A 22,868-nucleotide genomic window follows, 5' to 3' on the forward strand; every position below is an offset into this window, starting at 1 on the left:
TTATTTTTGAGAGACAGAGAGAGACAGCTGGAGCAGGGGAGGGTCAGAGAGAGAGGGAGACACAGAATCCGAAACAGGCTCCAGGCTCTGAGCTAGCTGTCAGCACAGAGCCCGACGCGGGGCTCGAACCCACGAACCGTGAGATCTGACCTGAGCCGAAGCCGGATGCTTAACCGACTGAGCCACCCAGGCGCCCCAACACTCATTTGTATTAAAAGCAAATTTAAAAAACCTGGAAATTTGGAAACACACATAAAAATCGTGGGACTAGAATAATGAACCCCCAGAAACCCATTACTAAGCTCTCACAGTTATTAATCTTGTTTCACCTTTTTTTTTTTTAACGTTGATTTATCTTGAGGAGAAAGAGTGCGCACATGCGTGTGCCAAGAAGGGGCACAGGGGGAGAGAGAATCTCGGATAGGCCCCACGCTCCGCGCAGAGTCACAGCCTCATGGTCATGACCTGAGCCAAAACGAAGAGTCAGACACTCGACTGAACCCCCCAGGCACCCTCATCTTGTTTCATCTTAACTGCGGCCTGTCCTCCTTCTTCCTTGTCTTCTTTGGACTCCATCTCCAGCATGCAGTTTTACCTGTAAATAATTTAGTATATATATATCCCAAGGATCTTTTTCCTAACATAACCATTATTCAATTATCACCTAAAACACCTCCACAATAATTTTTTGATCTCGTTTACTACCAGCTAGTGTTCAGATTTACCTGAGTGTCTCTTTTCTTTTTCTTCTTCTTTTTTTTTTTTTTTTACAGTTTGTCTAAATCAGGATCTAATAAGGTCCAGACTAAATCTTTCATTCTCTCATCCAGAGATACATAGTGTCTAATTATCCCTGATTTTGTTATGTAGTAGCCATTCATGATTATTACCCAGATGTATTAATTCATTAGGAGTTGCCATTTGGATTTTAAACATCTGGTACTGGGCTTCACCAGCCTTCAGCCCTGGTCAGATGTAGTAGGTTGTGGCAGGCTGCAGTTCCCACGGCAACTACTGTGAAAAAGCAGATAAGTTGCAAAAGTTGTATTTTAAAATTCACTGGAGAGCTGTAGAAATGATTGGACTAGAGGAACTAAATTTTCAGAGAGGGAAAAGCCGATAAGCCGAGTATTTCCTTCCCTTGGTTCGTTTGCTGATGTGGTGCCTAGGGGTGGACCAAGCATCAGGTATGGCCGAATCAGAGAGACCTCTTGGGGGAAAGAGATACTGGCAGATGCCGCAGGAGCTCCAAACACAAGATTGCCGTCTTCCCATGGGACGTTTGCAGATATGGGGTGGCACGGAAGTCCAGGGGCTGTGCTAGGAAGGCGGAGGGAAACTTCTGTCATCTCGTACAGAGGAGATAAAGCTGTACTCTAGGGGGAGTACCTGTAATAAGCGGCAAGCAGCAACTTTCTTCTCAACACATTAGCTGGATTTTGAACTTCAGGGGAAGGGGACCCCAGCTCAGAATCTCTGATGGGCAGAACTTTCAGGACTGAGGAGTCAGAGAACTTCTAGGTTCTCAAATCAAAAGCCAGGGAAGATAATGCTTGAAAATAGAGACAACCCAGAAGTGGACCAGGTCTTGATAATGTATGAATCTTCCCTAACCAGTTTAGTCTATGATTGGACTGGATTGAGGTGATCAGCCCCTCTATCTGCCTAACATAGGGTAAGGAAAGTCCTTCCTGGTACTGGATTATCTGTGAGTCCCCACGCTCCTTCCCTCCCCTCTGGACTGAATTCTAATTATTTGCTTTAGTATGGTGTGTGTGTGTGTGTGCGCGCGCACGCATGTGCACACAGTAAATATATATGAAACAAAACATTTGCCATTTTAACCATTTGTAAGTGCACAGTTCAATAGCATTAAGAATATTCATGATCCTGAGCAATGTTTGCCACTGTCTATTTCCACTTTTTCATTACTCCAAACAAAAAAACCTGTAGCCTTTAAACAAACTTCTCATCCCCCCTTCTGATATCCTCTGGTAATCTCTAATTTTACCTTTTTGTTTTAAATATTTATTTTTTTAAGAGAGGGAGAGGCAGGGAATGCGTGAGCAGGGGAGGGGTGGGGGAGGAGAGAATCCCAAGCAGGCTCTATGCTGTCAGTGCAGAGCCTGACGTGAGGCTTGATCTCACGGACTTTGAGATCATGACCTAAGCTTAAACCAAGAGTCAGACCTTAACTGAGCCATCCCAGCATCCCTCTAATCTACATTCTGTCTCTATGAATTGGTCTATTTTAGATATTTCATGTAAGTAGAATTATACAATATTTGTCATTTGTCCTTTCATGTCTGGCTTATTTCAGTTAGCATAATGTTCTCAAGGTTTATCCATGTTGTAGCGTATATCGGAATTTCATTCCTTTGTAGGGCTGAATAATATTCTTTTGTGTGTATATATATGTATAATATATACATATATTATATATATATATAACACATTTTTTAATCCATTCATCAGTTGATGGACACTTTTGGTAGTTTCCCCCTTTCAACTATGGTGAATAATGGTTCAGTGAACATTGGTGTGTGAGTACTTATTTTCAGCTCTTTGGGGTATGCGCTCAAGGTGAAACGGTGTGTCCTATGGTAATTCTGTTTAGCTTTTTGAGGAACTGCCAGACTGTTTCCACAGCAGCTGTACCGTTTGACATTTCCACAAGCAATATGTGAGGGTTCCAGTTTCTCCACTACGTTGCCAGTACTTCATTGTTTTTCCTTTTTTAAAAATGGCCAGTCAAATTGCTGTGAAGTGGCACTCCTTTGTGGTTTTAATTTGCATCTCCCTAATCACTAGTGATGTGAAGCATCTTTCTGTGTACCTGTGGGCCATTTGTCGATATCTTGTCACTCCTCGTACCAATGAAAACACCAACAAAGTAAAGACATTGCTAATTACAGTAAAAGTAAGACCAAAATGAGAAGAGGTTAAAGTGGATATAACTTAAAATCTAAGCTTTAAGGAATCAGCTGAGTTTTGTTTTATGCCTGTTTGAGGCACAGTTCCTGACATCTTACTGCTGATTTTTTATTGCCTTTTAACTTCTGTTCTCTTTCTTTTCCTGCCCATCTTTATGTGAGTGCAGTATAGGATTCTTCTGTATATCAGTCAACAACAGCCAGTTACTGTTGCCAGGATCCACCTGAACTTTGAGCTCATGGTAAGGTTGCCCATGTTGGAATCATTAGCTCCTTTGGAAGGGTGTGTAGGAGAGATGGGTCTGTGCATACTTGGGAGGAATTAGATCTGCTGCTTCATCCCCTGGGCATCTATGTGGATGTCCTAACAGAGCCTCTCGAAAAACTCTCTTGCCCACCTTCTGGGAAATGGACCGAGGGGTGGTTGGCGGAGGGCAGGAGGGAAAGGAAGTTCCCTATCTCTCCTTGGGTCCACCTGAGTCGAGGCCTTTCTCAGTGAGGTTAGGCCATCATGTGATGCTCTGTGCTACTTGCGTGTGGGCTTTCTCCACATCTGTGCTTTCCCCAGGTTCGGCCCAACAACTATGGCACCTTCTATGATGACCACAGACAAAACTGGTCCATCATGTTTGAGTCGGAAAAGGCCGCTGTGGAGTTCAATAAACAGGTAATACCGTCTTATTCTATCTGTGAAAAGCCAAACACTAGTTTGGATTTCTCTTGATTTTAAGAAACTATATAGAAAACTTATAACCTGCCATTTTGTTACTGACAAGCGTGAAAAAAAAACCCATTAAATTTGTCGCTTGAGCTTAATGTATTTCAGGGAAATGATAGGAATATTTATTGAAATTGCTTGAAAATGTGACTTGAAGAGAAAAAAGGCTTAATGCAAACTTCCTTAAAACATTTGTCACTTTATAAATTATTTTAAGGATTAAATAAAACCATCTTTTAAAAATAATGTTTTAAAAGAACTTTTACAATGTTATATGATAGAAAAGCATTTTTTAAAAAGTCACTTGAAATCTTACTGCCCAAAGTAACCACTACTAACATGTTAGGTTTCTTTTTTTTTTCTTTAAAGAAACATTTTATTTATTTATTAAAAATTTTTTTTCCAAACATTTTAATTTCTTTTGGAGAAACTGAGAGACAGAGCATGAGTGGGGGAGGGGCAGAAAGGGAGAGAGACACAGAATCCGAAGCAGGCTTTAGGCTCTAGGCTGTCAGCACAGAGGCCGACGCAGGGCTCGAAACCATGAACTGTGAGACATGACCTGAGCTGAAGTCTGACACTTAACCACCTGAGCCACCCAGGTGCCCCTTATTTATTTATTTTTAAGTTTCTTTACTTATTTTGAGAGAGAGAGAGAAAGAGAGACTGAGTGAACAGGGGAGAGGAAGAGAGAGAGAGAGAATCCCAGGCTGGTTCTGTACTAACAGTGTGGAGCCTGATGCAGGCTCAAAGTCACCAACCATGAGACTATGGTCTGAGCCAAGATCAAAAGTCAGACGCTTGATTGACTGAGCCACCCAGACACCCCATGAAACCTTTCTTTTAAGAAAATGAGGGGTGCCTGGGTGGCTCAGTCGGTTAAGCCTCCGGCTTTGGCTCAGGGCAGATCCCTCGTTTGTGGGTTCGAGCCACGCGTCAGGCTCTGTGCTGACAGCTAGCTCACAGCCTAGAGCCTGCTTCCGGTTCTGTGTCTCCTTCTCTCTCTGCCCCTCCCCCTCTCATGCTCTGTTTCTGTCTGTATCAAAAAAAATAAAAAAACATAAAAAAAAATGAGTAGCAAATTTCTAATGTATATCATGTTAAAAAATTGACCATAATTATTTATGAAGATGTGTTTGACTCTTTGTCAAAGATTTGTGCTGAGATAATATGACGAAATCTGTAGGTAGTGGGGATGCAAATTCTGGGAATGCAGCCTGGTTTTGTAAATGGCCTTTTTTCTAGTCTGCCTTTATTTAACCAATGCCTTTTGAAATTGTTTTAGAAGTTCTCCTTTCTTTCATAGGTTCCCACAAACTGAAACAGTAAAATCATTATCCTAATGATAATTATAATGCTTTTTGTGTACTTGCTATTATTTGCCAGGCCCTGTGCCAAGTACTGTCTTTGTATTAACTTGTATAACTTAACTGCAGTTTTTAGCTCCATTTCACAAAACAACCTGTATGAAATAAGGTTCACGGAAGTTATTTGGCTGAGGCCACAAGTTAATAAGTGGCAGTACCCAGATCCATGCCTAGACAGTCTGACTCCAAAGCCTTACTCTTAAGTGCTTTGATTCCTGGCAGGATTACCGACTTCAGAATGGTTTATTCCTAAACATGTAATCAGTTTTGTTAGTGGACAGCACTGTTTAGAAAAGAGCATTAGCGATGATGGAGTGAACATTTCCTGAGCTTAAACTAACTTGATGCTGCTTTGATTTCGTCTCGCAGGTGTGCATTGCCAAGTGCAACAGCACCCCCTCCCTAGACGCAGTGCTCGCCCAGGACCTCGTTGTAGTAGAGGGCCCTGCTGTAGAAGTCGGAGATTCTTTGGAAGTGGCCTATACCAGCTGGCTCTTTCAGAATCATGTGCTGGGCCAGGTATGGAAATGTGGCCTACAGGTGCTTTTGTGATGGAAATGGCATGAGGGCCCTTCACAGGTGAAGCATTATCACTGTGAATTGCTGCTCTTGGCAAATAGAAATCTTGTAGGAACCCTGCTTTGACTGCTTTTGGGGTATAGTCATGAACTGCTAATAGGTTTCATCTGCTCAGTGCCACCTGGTGTCTTCTATTTAGAATGGAAACCAATTTCTGCCTAAGTGTCATTTTTGGTAATTGTTCATGTCTATGTCTTTGTCCTCCTATACCAGTTTCAAACTTGAATTTATTCTGATGGGATTAGGTCTTATAACTTCTTTTTAGACTTAACTTACAGTTGTTTCTTTGTTTTTGTTTTTTTTTATGTTAGATACTATAAATAGAATGAACTTTTCGTGGTTTCGGATCACTAAGCTCTTAAAAGCAGTTTGATATGACGCATTTGATCTTAGTCAGAAAGCTGAGAACTATAAAAGCAGTATGATATGATAGAAAGACCTTTAGACTAAGTCAAAAAATGGACTTTCAAGTCCCAATTTAGCCATGATGTGGTCCCTTCTTTTTGGGTCACTTAAGAACTCCTCCTCCCTGCAAGTATATTTGGCATTCCTTATTCCAGGAATACTGTGTTAATCTGTATTGACTGTCACATTATATTTTTTTTAATTGGCTGACCTCATTTACTTTGATCAAATTGCAGGTTTTGGATTCTACTGCTAACAAAGATAAGCTGCTTCGCCTGAAATTAGGATCAGGAAAAGTCATCAAGGTACAGGGTTAACTGTGTTCTTTATATGGCTTTATCAGTTGCAGTGGGCTAAATTTATATTAAATTTGTGAAATTTCTAACCTGGATGTATTGAGTCTGGAAAGGTGTGGTTAAAAAGTAGGAGAAAACAGTGTTACATTATCCAGAAAACTATTTGGGAAACTTTTACCTTTCTTTCTTTCTTTCTTTCTTTCTTATTTTTTAATGTTTATTTTTGAGAGAGAGACAGAGTGCGAGCTGGGGAGGGGCAGAGAGAGGGAGACACAGAATCTGAATCACGCTCCAGGCTCCGCGCTGTCAGCGCAGAGCCTGTTGTGGGGCTCAAACTCATAAACTGTGAGATCATGACCTGAACCGAAGTTGGATGCTTAACCGACTGAGCCACCCAGGAGAAGATGGGGACATTTCTTTAATCTCTGCCATTTCTAGGGGGCACCTGGGTGGCTCAATTGGTTGAGCCTCTGAACTTCGGCTCAGGTCATGATCTCTCATTTTATGAGTTCAAGCCCCACAGCAGACTTGCTGCTGTCAAGCAGAGCCTGCTTCAGATCCTCGGCTCCCTCTCTCTCTGCCCCTCCCCCACTGGCCCTCTTTCTCTCCAAAACAAAAACAAAAACAACAAAAAAAACCCAAACTCTACCATTTATTTTTCATTGTGTTACTGTGAGGAAATTATTAAGTCCTTCTTGTAGCCTCATAGGGAAAAAGACGAAACTGTTTCTTCTAGAATCATATCATAATGGGTGATTTTTATCTGCCTGAGACACTTTGAATCAGCATTTCCCAATCATTGTGGCAAGCAGCTGTGACATAGCTTGTGGAACGCTGGGATTGGAGTCTGGGGACTCGGGTTCACACCGTGAAGTTTTTCTGTACCAACTGTGCAGGTGTTTTATAAACTATAGAGTACTTTACACACGTAGGCTATCATTGTGTCACGAGTGTCGATGCGTTACAAGTACTCATTGGCAAAAGTAGTCGTTGCCACTCACGTGGCAAAAAGGTTTTCAGTTTTCTTCATAGCTTTGTTTATGAAGCTCTACAGGTCTAGTGTTACATCATGGCTTAATAATTTACTAACAGTTTGATATTAGGTTAGGTACTTAACCTCCCTAAGGCTCGGTTTTCTTATCTGTAAAATGGGGATAATGCTCCTAACCTTATGAGGTTATTTTAGGGATCAAACAACATAGTCCAAGTAAAGCACTTCACAGAGTACTTGGAAAATGTGTTTAATGAATGATCGCTTTTACTTCTCTTTTAATATCATTCTCCTATCCTCCATTTTCTCTCATTATCAAAGGCAAGCATATTTCATCCAGCCCCAAATATGCAGGGCTTTACAAGTGAATAGAAGCAGTATTCTAGATATTCTTATAACCAAGGTGGTGGCGAGGGGAATACTTGAACTTGATCTCTCTCTAGAGGTCCAAATCTGGAAGTGTGGATGGGAGGATCCTAGTACTCAGCACCTCATTACGTCTTACGAGGCTTGTGTCTGATGAACTTTTCCTCTTGTCCGACCCCGAAGGCCTGGGAGGACGGGATGCTGGGCATGAAGAAAGGGGGCAAGCGGTTGCTCATCATCCCTCCAGCCTGCGCCGCCGGCTCTGAAGGGGTAATCGGATGGACTCCTTCGCCAGACTCAATCCTGGTGTACGAGGTGGAGATTAGGCGGGTGAGTGAACTCTAAAGACCAAGATTTATGTCCTTCCAGTGCTCTGTTGAGTCTAGAAGAGGCCGTGACTGAAGTCAGTTCTCTACACTAACTTTTTTATTTTGTCTATAAAATAGTGGTTCCTCTCCAATATACATGGTTTTTGCCTTAATATTTCCATGGCTACAAATTTATCTCTATGTTTATGTAAGTATGCAAAGATACCCATACATAGATAGAAATACCTTCCTCTCTGCCATGTTGTTTATAATAGTAAAAACTGAAAACCACTTAAATATCCATCATTAAGCAAGTGGTTAAGTGACAGTTTTTCATGGAGTGGGCTTTTATGCATTTCTCACAGAATATGCAAAATCTGTTAAGTGAAAAAAGCAAGTTGCAAATTAGTATGGATAGTATGATCTCGTGTGTGCATGTGTATAGAAATACATATAAATATATATATATAAATACTTATAAACAGACATATATAAATGTATATACATGGTCATATACATGTACATCGGTATGTCTATATCTAGACAGATAGATACATGTGTATGCCCATATCTTCATGGAAACTTTCTGAAAGTGTTAAAAAAAATGATTAAAAGTATATTTTTCTGGGAAATAGAAATCGAGTTCTGAGACTTTTCCTTTATACATTCTCCCCTTTTGCTACATTTAAAAGTGTAATCGTGAATATGTAGAATTTCTACCTTAAAATTTGTAACTGTGGTTAAATAAATTAATGCTCCCCTCCAAAAAAGGAAAAATGTCCTTGTTTGCTTTTACACTGTTTTTTAGGTGTGCTAGTGTTTGTGACTATAAAATACAATACAGAAAATAAACAGTATGGTTATCTTCACTGTGGCTATTCTTCCTGCTGAAATCAATGATAATGCTTTTCTTCTCAGCGACTCTGTTCTAATCAAACACCCTTATCTCTGCTGAGTCATTCTATTCTTCTTTTACTGATGTGCTTTGAGCTGCCTTTTTCACAGCTTTTATATTCTGGGTTTTCCATTGAGTTTCAGGAAGTCATGATTGGTCTTGGGTAACAAACCAGGGCACCTGGGTGGCTCCGTTGGTTAAGCGTCTGACCATGATCTCCCAGTTTGTAATTTTGAGCACTGCACTGGGCTCTGTGCTGACAGCTCAGCCTGGAGCCTGCTTCAGATCCTGTGTCTCCCTCTCTCTCTCTGCCCCTCCACTGCTCACACTCTGTGTCTCTCTCACTCTTTCTCTCAAAAATAAACATTAAAATGAAAGATAGCAAACTAATTTGAATCCATTAAGGCTGGCATTTTGTAACCATAAGAAAAAAAATACTCTATTTAACTAATAATCAGTGAATTACAAATTGACACGCATATTAAATTGACCAGGCTGATGCAGGATGACAATACCCAGTGTGATGAGCATTGAGAGAACCTTACACACTACTTGTGGAGTACAGAGGAGTTCCCCCGTTGTAATGTAAATGTAGTGATACACACCAGAAGTCTTAAAAATGAACATACCTTTTCTCTAGCTATTTAATTTCTGGGAATTTATACTTTGGGAAAGATTATGTGCAAAGATATAGATAAAAAGTTATCCATAGAAGTATTGTTTATGATGTGACAGGGAAATTAGAAATGAACTGGGTATCTAATGGCTAGGAATTGGTGAAATAAATTTTGTAGCAACATAGGTATTTAAGTCTTCTGTTTCCAAAACCTGTTAGAGACTTTTTCCTGTAGATAACAACATGTATGGGTGTGAACCTTGAAGTTAGACATACTCTTCAGTAGTTAAAAACGATGTTGTAGCTTAGTAATTTAGTGACGTAGAAATACATAACTGAGTGAGCAAAGCAGGTTACAAAACAATATGTTCCCTTTTTTGTAAAAAATATACAAACACAAACACATAAACCTGAAATACTGCCCCCCAAACTGAAGCAGTGTTATTGTGTAGTGGTTAGTTACATACTGATGACGATGATGATGATGATGATGATGATGATTTGCTTATCTGCATTTTCTGATTTGCCACAAGGGAACAGGTAATGACTTGTGTCATGAAGAATAAAGAAAAGAAAGGAGGGCAGAGAGGGCAAGATCCCTTTTTTATAGCCTGTTCCACCTGTGGTTGATCTCTCCCTAGGTCAAGTTTGCCAGAGATTCTGGCTCTGACGGGCACAGCGTCAGCTCCCGCGATTCTGCCGCCCCTTCTCCCATTCCAGGTGCGGACGGCCTCTCTGCTGACTCTGTTGTATCGCCACCAACATCGGTGCCTTTCAAGGCAGGGTAAGATCCTCACGTTGTAGCGTGCTTTTCTGTTGTCCATAGAAGTGATCCTCAGAGGGGTTCAGAAATAGGGATATTGCAAACTAAAGTTAATTTAATTTAATTTTATTAAAAAATTATTTTAATGTTTATTTATTTTTGAGAGAGAAAGACAGAGTGGAAGCGGGAGAGGAAAGAGAGAGAGGCAGACAAACAATTTGAAGCAGGCTCCAGGCTCTGAGCTGTCAGCACAGAGCCTGACGTGGGGCTCGAACTCACTGACTGTGAGATCATGACCTGAACTGAAGTCGGACGCTTACTCAACTGAGCCACTCAGGGGCCTCTAAAGTAATTTTAAATAATTGAGGAAAAAATGGGATGAGGAAATGGGGAAGATATTTACATCAAGATTTTTCTGACAAAGGATTAATACTCATGGTATTTATGAATACCTGCCAAACCGTGGGAGAAAGTTGGGTGACAGGTATAGACATAAAGCACACACTCAAGGGGAAAAATGTACATAATAAAAATTTGAATGAAAAATTGATCATTTTCACCAACTTTCAGAGATTATACAAACTGAAGAATGGTTAAAATTCTCTTTCACAGCAAATGAATTGGCAAATGTTTTAAAAAACCATTTGTTTATCCAGGATAATTGGGATTTATGATTATAGATTTGGGATTTTTTTTTTTTTAATCTTAGCATATGTCTTACTTTCAGGGAGCCAGCCCTTCGTATGAAATCTAACTCCCTCAGTGAGCAGCTTACAGTAAATACAGTGAGTATGCAGGTCTGTCTCCCTCACCCCCAGTCTGCTCAAATGGTTTCATGTGCCTAAGGTAGGGTAGACCAAAAAAAAAAAAAAGTTTACTGCTTTATTAATTTCCCCTTACTTGGGAATTAGTATAAAATAGTTTGGGCTTCTACCTGGACAGACCTGTGTTCAAATCTTTATTCTTTTTTTTTTTTTAATGTCTTTTATTTATTTTTGAGAGACAGAGAGAGACAGTGCGAGCAGGGGAAGGTCAGAGAGAGGGGGACACACAGAATCGGAAACAGGTTCCGGGCTCTGAGCTGTCAGCACAGAGCCTGATGCAGGGCTCAAACCCATGAGACTCAAGATCATGACCTGAGCTGAAGCTGGCGCTTAACCAACTGAGCCACCCAGGTGCCCCTCAAATCTTTATTCTTGTAAACTTAATGGCCTTGAGAAAATTAATCTAACTTCTGGTCCTCAGCTTCTTCATTATTAAAATGGAAATAATTCTCATAGCTCCTGGATAGGGTTCTTGTGATCTGTTCATAAAGCACTAAGCTCAGAGCCTACATAAAGCATGTCTTCCCTTTATAATGAAGAGATTTTTATGAGGATTAACTAAGACCATGTCAGTGGAGGTTTTAGTATTATGCCTGGCATACTGTAAGCGTTCAATGAACATTAGCTCTTGTCATTATCATAATTACTGCTAACACTGTGTGCCTTCACACTTTCATTGTCCTAGACAAGTCCTGCACTAATTCACCAACTAGCTGACTTGGAGGCAGTCATTAGACCTCTGTGTTTCTCTGACTGCAAAGATGAGAAGGCTAGCATACGGTTGTAGTAAAATTTGGATTTAATACCTTTGGGAGCATGAACGCTGCACTGGTCTGCTGCCCTGCCAGGTCAGTGAAGGCATCAAATCTGCTCCATGAGGATATGAGAGGCCAGGGGCCTTCACCTGCTGCTCTGGGAAACGAGACCATTGCGTGGCGTGAAATTGAGGATTCATTGCTCTGTAGCCCTAGTTTACTTGTTCATAGTCAGCCCAAAGCAGGAATTATGAAGCAAATTATTGATTTGGTATGTATAAAGAATGATCTCCAGAATCCAAAACTTTAAGCCAGAGAATTAAGAAAATTGAAAAACAGTGACAATCTCAGATCTTTGAACAATCACGAAAATTGTTTAGTTTGGGTTCTCTGGTACTTTCTAAGCAGAGCTACTGTTGTCACCTGTTTCAGTAACTTCCAGTAGACACGTGGTCTTCAACCTTTTTACAAATTTTCCTTTGTCTTTTATAGTTTTGTTTTTTTTAATTGAGGCAAAACTCACCATCTTTTTTTATTTTTACATGTAAGTTCTTATTTCTTATTTTGAATAGGTGATTACATTCATGGGGAACCCTTATCAAAGCAGTATAACAGGGTGTACATTGGAAAGATGCGGGTCTGCCTCTAGCTCCATGTACCGCATCCCATCTCCCGCTCCTTTTAGGTTACTGCTTTTATTAGTTTCATATATATTCTTTCAATATTTTTTATGCAGATGCAAGCAAATAGGAACATATGTTCTATTTCTCCGTCCTTTCACAAAAAATGGCATATATGTTGTCTTCCAGGCTTTTTACGTTATAGTGTATGTGACAGTACCTTTCCATGTTAGTATTTTGAAAGCTTCCTCATTCTTTTTTTAATCTCTAGGTCGGGATATGCCATTGTATGGATATGGTATATCTAGTCTTCTTTTGATGGACCCAGCTTTCTTTGATTATGTCCCTCTGATCGGTTAAGAAAAAATGAGTATGTGCTTCCAATATATATCCGTTTACAAATGATATAAAGTACTGTCTGTCTCTGTAATAAACACATTTAATATCTTATGTTGATAATAGCTTAAAATAATGCAAAAACAGAAGTTGTAATCATTTCTTTTTATACCCAGTAGATCATCATTTATACCGTCATGTATACCAGATACAGAGCCTTCCAGCACAGGGGCTAGTGTGTGGTTAATGCCAAGTCAGTTATATGAACCTGAATTTGGAACAAAGAGCTCCTGTGTTTTTCTTTCCCCAAATCTCTTCTGAACATCTATCTGCTGAATTGCTCCCAGGGTTTTCAGAGGGGACTGTCATCTAAAATGCCTCTTTCCCTTGATCTGTATGTAGTTTTTCACCTGTAAAATGAGAAGAATTATACCTGGTGGGAGACCTGACTGAAATGAAGCAATACATGTCGAACCCCTTTATCCATTCCAACATACAGGGAATTATTTTTTACTGCTATTATTAATTGTGACCCATGTATGCTTTCTTTGGCAAGAAATCTTTAATTTTTATTTTGTAAAAGAAATAGTTTGAAATTGACATGGCAGTGAGGCTTACTGAAGGATTTGACTTAAGAGCCAAAGGCATAGAGCTAAAGTAGTGAACCTTGATTTTACTGATTTTTGTGACTCTCCTCTTTTTAGAATCCTGATACAGTCAAAGCCAAGTTGATCTCTCGGATGGCTAAAATGGGCCAGCCCATGCTGCCCATCCTTCCGCCACAGCTGGATTCCAATGATTCAGAAATCGAGGTATGCCCCCCTGGCTGTGTTAGAACGAACAGTGCTGGCATTTCTACCTTGTGTTCTTTTGGTTAAAATTATTAATTTTTCTGCCTATAACCCAAAATCATGAGGAGAGCTTACATTCAAAATGATGCAGGTTCGTATTGGTACATGTGTTTTTCCACTGTGATTAGCACTTCCCCTGAGAACTGGAAGCAGTCCCATACGTCAGCCAAAGAACAGGCAAGTTTTAAGTAGTCAGTTTAGCTTTCTACTAGAATTTCAATTGTCAGTAAAACCCACGCTTGAGGCAGCATGGTGCCCAGCCCGGAAAAGATGCTCAGTTCATATTGGTTGATTGAATATCTAGATTCTCTTAAGAAATGTTAGTGTTCCCACTGATGTCACCTTTTGCTGAGGATCACACTGTTGTGTCTTTTGGCTTTGTATATGGTGTGGTTGTTTCGAAGTTAAAAAAAAATTTTTTTTTCAATTTTTATATTTATTACTTTTTAAAAAGTGAGCAGGGAAAGAGCAGAGAGTGGTGGGGGGGATAGAGGACCCAGAGCGGGTTCTGTGCTGACAGCAGAGATCAGGACCTGGGCCAAAGCTGGATGCTTAACTGACTGAGCCAGCCAGGCGACCCTGAAGTTCAAAAATTTTATTGCAATGAAATTTATCAATTTTTTCCCTTTGTCTTTTGCTTTTAACCTTTTGCTTAGAAAACCTTCCCACTTTGAGATATTATAAATATCACATGTGTTTTCTAAAAATATTTCATATTTAGATCTAAAATTTTTATCCATCTGGAATTTGGTGTATGATATGAAAGTAGCTTAGTTCTAACTTAGCTCTTTTCCGGTTGGTCTGGTCCTTATCAAATAAAATCATCCTCTCTCGGTTGATCTGAAACACTGAAATCTAACAGAGATTGATTTTTAGGATTCTTTGACTTTGATATAAAACAAAGCAAAAGTGATGCTCTTGAAAAAATTTGCAGGGGCACCTGGGTGGCTCAGTCGACTGGGTGTCTCAGTTTTGCTTAGGTCACGATATCATGATTTGTGAGTTCACCCCCGAGCCCCGCATTGGGCTGTATCTCCCTGTCTCTCTGCCTCTCCCCTGCTCATGCTCTGTCTCTGTCTTAAAAATAAAACATTTTAAAAAATCTTTAAAAAACATAATAAATGTAAAAAAATTTTTAAAGGAAAAAAATTTTTCCAAAATAGGTCTTATTTTTCATCATTTTGTCCTCCTGGCAAAGCTGTTAGTAGATTTTAAGTTCAGGGTTTTTTTAAGAGTTTTTTTTTTTTTTAAGTTTATTTATTTTTGAGAGAAAAAGCACATGGGAAGGGCAGAGAAAGAATCCCAAGCAGGCTCCATGCTGTCGGCACAGAGTCCCATATAGGGCTCAAACTGTGAGATCCTGACCTGAGCTGAAACCAAGGGTTGGTTGCTTAAGGACTGAGCCACCCTAGTGCCCCAAGCTCTAAGTAGATTTAACCTTTTAAAGGAAGATAGGATTTCTGGGGCCTCTTGTTATAGGTACTCACTGTAAATAATATAATTAACATAAACAGATAAAGCATTGTTTTCTTCACATCAACTCTATTCTCTTAGCTCTATTTGTCAAATTCCTTTCATTCCATTGTTAGATGTTAAGGTGGATTAGAGCTGCAGTGACATACTTTTCTAGAAATGCATAATACATTTTTGATACTATCAGGTGACAAGGGGAAATTGTAAAGTAATAGAAAGTCAAAGAGATTTCAGCCTTCGAGAACTGCAAGATGGCAGATCACCGTCACCATATTTTGTGCCAAGCTTTTCTTTTCCTTGTACAAATTGGGCAGATGTTCATAGGATAACATTGTTTAGAATTATAGTAGGGCCCAACATTGCTTTGATTTTTTTATGAGAAGAAAGAATGGAGGGAAAGCTCTAAAAAGAGACACAGTGAACCCTATTCTGTCTGATTCTCAGTGGGCACCTTGACGTCTGTGGCACTCAGATTATTTGGCAGAAGAGTAGAGGCTGCACTATGTTATCTGGGAACAGACTAGGTCTGTTTTAAGGTAACTGCTGGTCACACTCCAGCTGTTTTCATCCCTAAAACATCAGCAACCTACAATGTTTGAGGAAATTAACTCTGTTTAATCATTTTATATGATTTGTAGGGGGAAGCGATCTCCCACAGCCCATACCCTAGATTCTTGCTTTCCTTCCTCTTCTTTGCCTAAAAACACTGGCAGGTTTAGGGTAGATGAGCCGCTGCAGTCTTCATTTAGGGACCCGCAAAGATAGTAACCAAAGTGCTTGTTCCTGTTTCAGGATGTGAACGCTGTGCGAGGAGCTGGGCAGCCCCTGGCACCTCCGTCCATGCAGCCCCCTCTCCAGCCTGCGCAGCCAGTGCTACCACAGGTGACCTCACAAGGTAAGTGCCCCCTCCGGCTGAGTGGCCGTTCCTTACATCGTTAGGCTGCATTGTTTTTGACCTGAGAACCAGATGATCAGTTTGTCTCTGGGTGGGGTGTTCTCAGCCCTGGAGATGGACTTGGTCTGCCTGCTGTGGGGCATTGCCAGTGTCGGAAGTGTGCACTCAGCTGAGGAGACACCCCTCTTGGGTAATTCTGTGCTTCCGGTCAGCCGATGGGACCATGTAGGTCTGGGTCACATGTGCCCGAGACCCCCAGGTTTCTCTTTACTAGCCTGTTCCTGAGATTCCAGTAGAGTTGGTTTCAGGACAGGAGGTGAGAAGAATGGTCCGGAGTCCAGAGGGTGTGGTCATATGTCAAGTTCTAGTCCAGACCTCAACTGAGGAGGACAGGGTGGATAATGGTGAAAACTCCTTGCTTTATCTTAGCACCTCAGCCATCTGTTCCTGGGCTCCAAGCACCTTCTGCTGCCTTAATGCAAGTTGCATCTCTCGAGTCGCACTCAGCTGTGTCTGGAAGTGCCCAGTCCTTTCAGGTAACAGCATTTTTAAACCACATCAGGTATAAGCTGTAACTTATTAGGTTCTGTCAGTGTCTTTCCACCTTCCTGCCAGATTGTACAGTAGGGATTCCCCACATCAGAATCTATCACTCTCCCCCTTCCTAAACCGCCACTGTCTTGTCTCTAAACCAGACCAAGGATCACCCACCTTACAGCTTGTCGTAGAGGGGAAATGTGAGGACATGCACAGCACCCAGTACAAAGCCTGGCACATGGTAAAGGCCCAGTCAGTCTTTGTTTTCTTTCCTTTGGACACGACTCCTTGAGGGGTGTGTATACAAGTCCTCTGTGTTCTTTTCTGTCTAGCAGCTGATAGACTAACATTCTGCACTATACTTAGGTTGAGGGTGGAGTCGCCACGGAAAATACAGCTGAACTCTTTCTCCAGTTATCCTCCGAAAGGGATCTCCTAAAGTAGGTTTTATTCAGTTTCACAGAAGGCAGTGGCAGCAACCTGTCTGCCTCCGCTGATCCTTTGCCAGGACAGTGGATTCTTTTTTCTGCCCTGACACATTTGGTGGATAAAACATACCCCCAATGATAAGAGGGCCTCACTTCCTTGGTGATCCGTAGGAAGGGCGGAAGTGGGAGTGACAGCTGGTGAGCTAGGCCCAGTTGGTGGGACAGGGTGTGTCAGAGTTGAAAAAATGGACTGTTACTGTCCTATAGCCTGAGAGGTTTGTGTTTGTTTTTATTTTTAACAATGGATGAGATGGTAGTTTATCTATCCCTGGAAAATAGCTGGATTTCCTTAACTCAAGGAAGACTAACCATCATCATTTAAATAAAAGCTACTGTTTTTTGAGCATTTACTATCTGCCAGGCACTTAACTTCCCAGCTGTTAGGAACTGTCCCTATATATCACTTCATCTAGTCTACACAACAACCCTGAGTGGAGTTGTTATTTTCATTTCATAGTTGACCACAGTTCAGGAGAAAATGAAGACTCTTGGTCACAAGAGCATCAGAATCTAGAGGCCTCCTTTGGAGACTGGTGGATTTACTTTGAAATCTCAAAGAATACCTGTCCTATGACCCCAATGGACCCTCTGCCATGCTTCTTTAGTTTTAAATTTTCTTAGACCATAAGTACGCCCAGCGCCTGGGAGATGAATCCCTCTTAAACCATACTGCCAGAGGACTGGGGAGTGACCTGAGTCACACTGTCCTTGCTTTCTGGGCAGGACTTTAGTGACCTGGAGCTGCTGGATGACACAGATAACTGTCTGGCTGCAGGGCCCACCCAGGCCCAAACCTGCTCTCCTCCGTCTCCAGCTTTAATAAGGTCAAGTCTCCTTCTAGCTTAATCTCTTTGTGCCGTCAAGGACAGATTAAGCAGAAAAGAAAGACATGAAGGTTTTATGAACTGCCCATAACTTGGCATTTTCTCAGCCCTATGCAGGTGTGCAGGCCTACGCTCACCCCCCCGTGTCCGCGGTCACGTCCCAGCTGCAGCCCGCGCGGCCCCCGTACCCCACTCCGCTCTCTCAGTCTCCCCATTTTCAAGGTAGGGAGTGGGCCCCTTGGTTCTCATCTTCTGCTCCCCTTCCTCCCAATCCGTTTTCATATTCACTCCAATAGAGTTCTGCCTTGTTTTAATTTTACTTAAAAAAAAAAATAGATTTCCTTAGTGGGGCGCCTGGGTGGCTCAGTGGGTTAAGCATCCTGACTTTGGTTCAGGTCATGATCTCACCACTTGTGGGTTTGGGCCCCGTATTGGATTCTGTGCTGACAGCTCAGAGCCTGGAGCCTGCTTCCGATTCTGTGTCTCCTTCTCAGTCTGCCCCTCCCCTGCTCACACTCTGTCTCTCTCTCTCTCAAAAATAAACATTAAAAAAAATGTTTTTTAAATAGCTTTCTTGAGGTATGATTTACATATCATACAATTCACTTGTCTTAAGTGTATAATTCAAGGATTTTTTTTCAGTAAGTTTACAGAGTTGTGGAACCTTCAATGCAATCCAATTTTAAAACATTTCCATCAGGGGCACCTGGGTGGCTCAGTTGGTTAAGCATCGGCTTCGGCTCAGGTCATGGTCTCACGGTTCGTGGGTTCAGGCCCCGCATCGGACTTTGTGCTGACAGCTAGCTCAGAGCCTGGAGCCTGCTTCAGATTCTCTCTCTCTCTCTCTCTCTCTCTCTCTCTCTCTCTCTCTCTCTGACCCTCCCAGCTCACACTGTCTCTCTCTGTCTCTCAAAAATAAAAAAAATTTTAAAACATTAAAAAAATAGAATGTTTCCATCATCTGTAAAAACCTGTCATGCCCACTTTCTATTTTGTTCTTGCATTTTCTCCCACTCGCCCTTTTCCATTGCTCTGTCAGAGTGGCTCCATATGGTTTATAGAAAGTCGTAAGAGAATAAAATGTTGGGGGAAATTGGGAGAAAGTGTGGTGACTGTTGGGGGTGTTCAGTATCTCATATGGAAGCTGCTCCATCACCACTTTCAAACTGTGAAAATAATAAGCTCTGACAAAAAAGTCAACACAAAGGAGTATAAAGTGAAAAGTTCTGGCCTCCCTCGTTAATATCCCCGGTGTAGGAAACCGTTGTTTAACAGTTACTTGGGGAGCTTTTCAGATATCTTTCATGCACGTGCAAGTGTCTATAAAAAACACACTGGTATAAAAAATAAAATATAAGTTTTGTATAAAAAAAAACAAAACAAAATGTATATTTTGTATTTAAAAACCAAAACCAAATAAAATATAGATAGCCGGCATGCTGTCGCACCTTCTTGTTCTGCGGCCTGTCTTAGGACAGTGGTGGGAAGAAGCCAGCATCTCCCACAACGTGATTTATGGCCCCAGAGGGTAGGGGTCTCATGGATGCTACTTTGTCTGGACGTCCTGCCCCTTCTCCATCTGGGAAACCATCAAACGTCATCCCCTCTGTGAAGCCTTCCCTGATTGTTATCATCCCTTCCTTCTCTCCTCCTGTGGACAGAACTGTGTACATGGGTCAGCAAAGAGTTAGTCTTCGCTTTTCTCTGTGCTCCTCTTGTACCTTGACCGTGGTCCATCTCTTGCACTTACAGCACTCTGTTGTAATAATCTGTTTACACGTGAGTCTCCCCACCAGACTGAGAGCTCGCCAAGGGCAGGAACCAGGTTTCATTTCGTTGCTGAGTCCCTCGTGCCTGGTACAGTGCCTGGCATGCAGTTGGACGAGTGGCGAAGTGCTCTGAGCTTTTCATGCGAGGGCAGCCCGGGGTGGGCATCCTTGTGCCATTGGACCAGACTCTCTCCCTCAGTGCGTTTTGCAGGAGCGTAGCTTACTTACCGTTAGCTTTGGGGCCCTACTCCTCTGTGTTCTGTCTTCTGACAGCGTGGGCTGCCTACCGCATTTCCCAGTATTTTGAGATGTTAATTTCTTTCTTTCCTCTGCTGAAAGAGCTATTGGCTGTTCCTCCTCCAGTCTCCTCTGCTCCAGTTTCATAAGGTTCTTTTCGGCTTATGTCTGTTTAGGATCCAGTGACATGGCTTCATTTCTCATGACTGAAGCCCGGCAGCATAACACTGAAATCCGAATGGCAGTCAGCAAAGTGGCTGATAAAATGGATCATCTCATGACCAAGGTGACTGAGTCAGGGTTGGGGCTGTGTTGAAAGTAGGGGAATGAGCAGGGGGTGCAAACCGGGAGCAACCAAGACTCTAGGTAAACTCTTTCCTGGTTTCCTATATTCCTAGTAGTTGGTAGTTACTTCCCTAGAAAGTTAATTTTTATTTTGGAATCCAGTTGGCGGAAGAAAACTCTACCTTATGTTCGAGAATGTCTCAGAAACTCGTTAGGCCCTTCGAAAAAGTGGTCAGATCTTGGGTAAATTATATTCCTTCACTTAAAAATTTCTCATAAAGTCCTGGCTTCCCCCTTTTGTAGGTCGAAGAGTTACAGAAGCACAGTGCTGGCAATTCCCTGCTGCTTCCCAGCATGTCCGTTACGATGGAAACCAGCATGATTATGAGCAACATCCAACGAATTATTCAGGTGAGACAGATCAAGAGGAGACCACAGCCTGAAGGTCCTGTCCCCGTCTCGTTCAGGATGTGCTACCCTTTAAAACCTCTGCAGCACAGAGAGAGAGCATGTGATAAATGCTACGCTGAGTTGGGAAATTCTGGAAAATCCATTATGGCCTAATTTGGTCCAAGTGACTTACCAGTACAGAGTCACAAGAAAACATTTCTTTTAGACTATTTTGGAATTTGGCTTCATTTTATGTTCATACATTTGTTTAATCTGTCGGGCACAGTGATTTGTATCCATCAGGCATAATTTCATGTTTTAAATATTGTCTCTATGTGGACATAATTCTAGTGTTTTAATCTCGAAACAAGTGTTGTCTGTCCGTTCAAGTTGATTCCCTTATACTTGGCACTTTTCTCTTAAAAACTTAAGTTATACATCATATATTTTGAATTTAGGAAAACGAAAGATTGAAGCAAGAGATCCTGGAAAAGAGTAGTCGCATAGAAGAGCAGAATGACAAGATTAGTGAACTAATTGAACGAAATCAGAGGTAATGACAGGTACGGGGCACTGACTGGGCTGGACAGAGGGTTTCATTTGAAAATGCCCAAGTTAGATAAGCATGTTTGTTCGGTGTAGTTTGTGTGTGCTCTGCTGTTTGTTTCCTGCCTGTCACGTGAATTACTGTTGGCTTTCTGAGAGGCATTTCAGTAGAAGGAGCACAGTAGGCTGAGATGTGAGGCAAACCTGTGTTTGAATCCAAGCTCTGCTCCTGTTTTGTTGTGTTGCTTTGTGTGTGTGTGTGTATTCCTCCTGGCCCTGGTTTCCTCATCTGTAAAAGTGGTGTTAGTACGGAGAAAACTCAGGAATACTGTCAACTCTTCTCTCCTCTGTGTGGGCTATTTCATCAACTAGAACTTCACTGATTTCCATATAAAACCTAAATAAACAATGTGTAATTTTTCTAGATCCATCTGAAGGTATTAGGGGGCTGGTCAGGGAACATGTCACAGCATATAGCATTTCACTTAGAAAATCATTCTTCCAGGGGCACCTGGGTGGCTCAGTTAGTTAAGCCTCCGGCTTCAGCTCAGGTCATGATCTCACATTCGTGGGTTCAAGCCCCGCGTCAGGCTCTGTGCTGACAGCTAGCTCAGAGCCTGGAGCCTGCTTCTGGTTCTGTGTCTCCTTCCCTTCCTGCCCCTCCCCCCTCATGCTCTGTCTCTCTCTGTATCAGAAATAATAAATAAAACATTAAAAAAATTTAAAAAAAAAGAAAATCATTCTTCCGTATTTCTCTTTTCCAGGGTCTCTTGGTTCCCACTTGGTGGGGGGTTTTGGCAGGAGAAGGGCTTTTCCTCTCTCCTCTTCCCCTTCCTGTCCCGCTCACCACACATGCTTCCACTTCCTCTTCTCTTCATTATGCAAGGAAGTCCCTCCAGCTCCGGTTCCTACCTCCAAACTTGATTACTGTGGATCTGAGGAAAACCAAAAATGCTTTCAGATTGGTTTTTTTTTTTTTTGAAGGTTTAGAGCAATGTTGTGAGCACTGATTGTGCCCAGTATACATTGGGTGCTTGATAAATGTCTCTTCCCCTATTTCACAGGTATATTGAGCAGAGTAACCTGATGATGGAGAAGAGGAACAACTCACTTCAGACAGCCACGGAAAACACACAGGCAAGAGTATTGCATGCTGAACAGGAGAAGGTAAAGTCACGAGGGAGAGAAAAGCCCATCAGGACGTGTAGAGCTCAGGAGTGGGCCTGTGTACGCACTCACCCATCTACCCAGTGAAAGCTGTTGCCATCATTGCGTAAAGAACTAGAAAGCATCCAACAGATTTTAGCATACCCACCATCCAGACTTCTGTTTTATGATAGGCTTTGCAACAGGTCGACTCAAAAACTGTCCCTGATCTTGGTAACTTAAGGTGAAGATTACATCATTATGAGAAAACAAAATTTATTCTGCTGACACCACAGAAAATTCCTATGCCATGTGACAAAGACTATGGTGAAACGTAAGGCTGGTTAGTTTGTTCCTTCGCCGGCATCTGCTGGAACATTCTGAAGTACTGCTGTTGGGCTGCGGTCAGCTCAGGAGCGGGCCTGTGACGGTTCCTGGAGGGGTAGCTGTAAGCAGGACTCCAGTGGGCGTAGGGCTGGCCTCGACTGTTCCGGAAGCTCACTTCTCCTGTCTCTGCTCCAGCGATGCTGTTTATCCAGAGTGGATCCCATCTTGTCTGGGCTACCACTGCTCCGCTGGGAGCTCTTGACCCAGTTGTCTGTGATCTCAGTGTTAAGAAATGGTTTACATTTTGTATTTGAATTTTTCTTGGAAA

General features: G+C 41.8%; 1 protein-coding gene across 4 annotated transcripts in view; it reads left to right on the plus strand.

Moving 5' to 3' along the window:
• FKBP15 (FKBP prolyl isomerase 15) overlaps window positions 1–22,868 on the plus strand; it is a 53,356-nt gene that overhangs the window by 14,976 nt on the left and 15,512 nt on the right. For 2 of the 4 annotated variants that reach the window (XM_029920644.1, XM_029920646.1), the window contains exons 5-19: window positions 3,101–3,175; window positions 3,502–3,600; window positions 5,388–5,537; window positions 6,239–6,307; window positions 7,839–7,985; window positions 10,116–10,258; window positions 10,965–11,034; window positions 13,477–13,584; window positions 15,889–15,991; window positions 16,421–16,527; window positions 17,948–18,062; window positions 20,023–20,132; window positions 20,435–20,542; window positions 20,980–21,074; window positions 22,132–22,234. In XM_029920644.1, coding sequence (XP_029776504.1) covers window positions 3,101–3,175; window positions 3,502–3,600; window positions 5,388–5,537; window positions 6,239–6,307; window positions 7,839–7,985; window positions 10,116–10,258; window positions 10,965–11,034; window positions 13,477–13,584; window positions 15,889–15,991; window positions 16,421–16,527; window positions 17,948–18,062; window positions 20,023–20,132; window positions 20,435–20,542; window positions 20,980–21,074; window positions 22,132–22,234 — 1,602 coding nt within the window. The remainder of the gene's footprint in view (window positions 1–3,100; window positions 3,176–3,501; window positions 3,601–5,387; window positions 5,538–6,238; window positions 6,308–7,838; window positions 7,986–10,115; window positions 10,259–10,964; window positions 11,035–13,476; window positions 13,585–15,888; window positions 15,992–16,420; window positions 16,528–17,947; window positions 18,063–20,022; window positions 20,133–20,434; window positions 20,543–20,979; window positions 21,075–22,131; window positions 22,235–22,868) is intronic. The other 2 variants (XM_029920647.1, XM_029920645.1) reach the window with 2 other exon arrangements.

This window comes from Suricata suricatta, chromosome 13 (genome assembly GCF_006229205.1).
Source record: "Suricata suricatta isolate VVHF042 chromosome 13, meerkat_22Aug2017_6uvM2_HiC, whole genome shotgun sequence".
In the NCBI taxonomy this organism is placed as follows: domain Eukaryota; kingdom Metazoa; phylum Chordata; class Mammalia; order Carnivora; family Herpestidae; genus Suricata; species Suricata suricatta.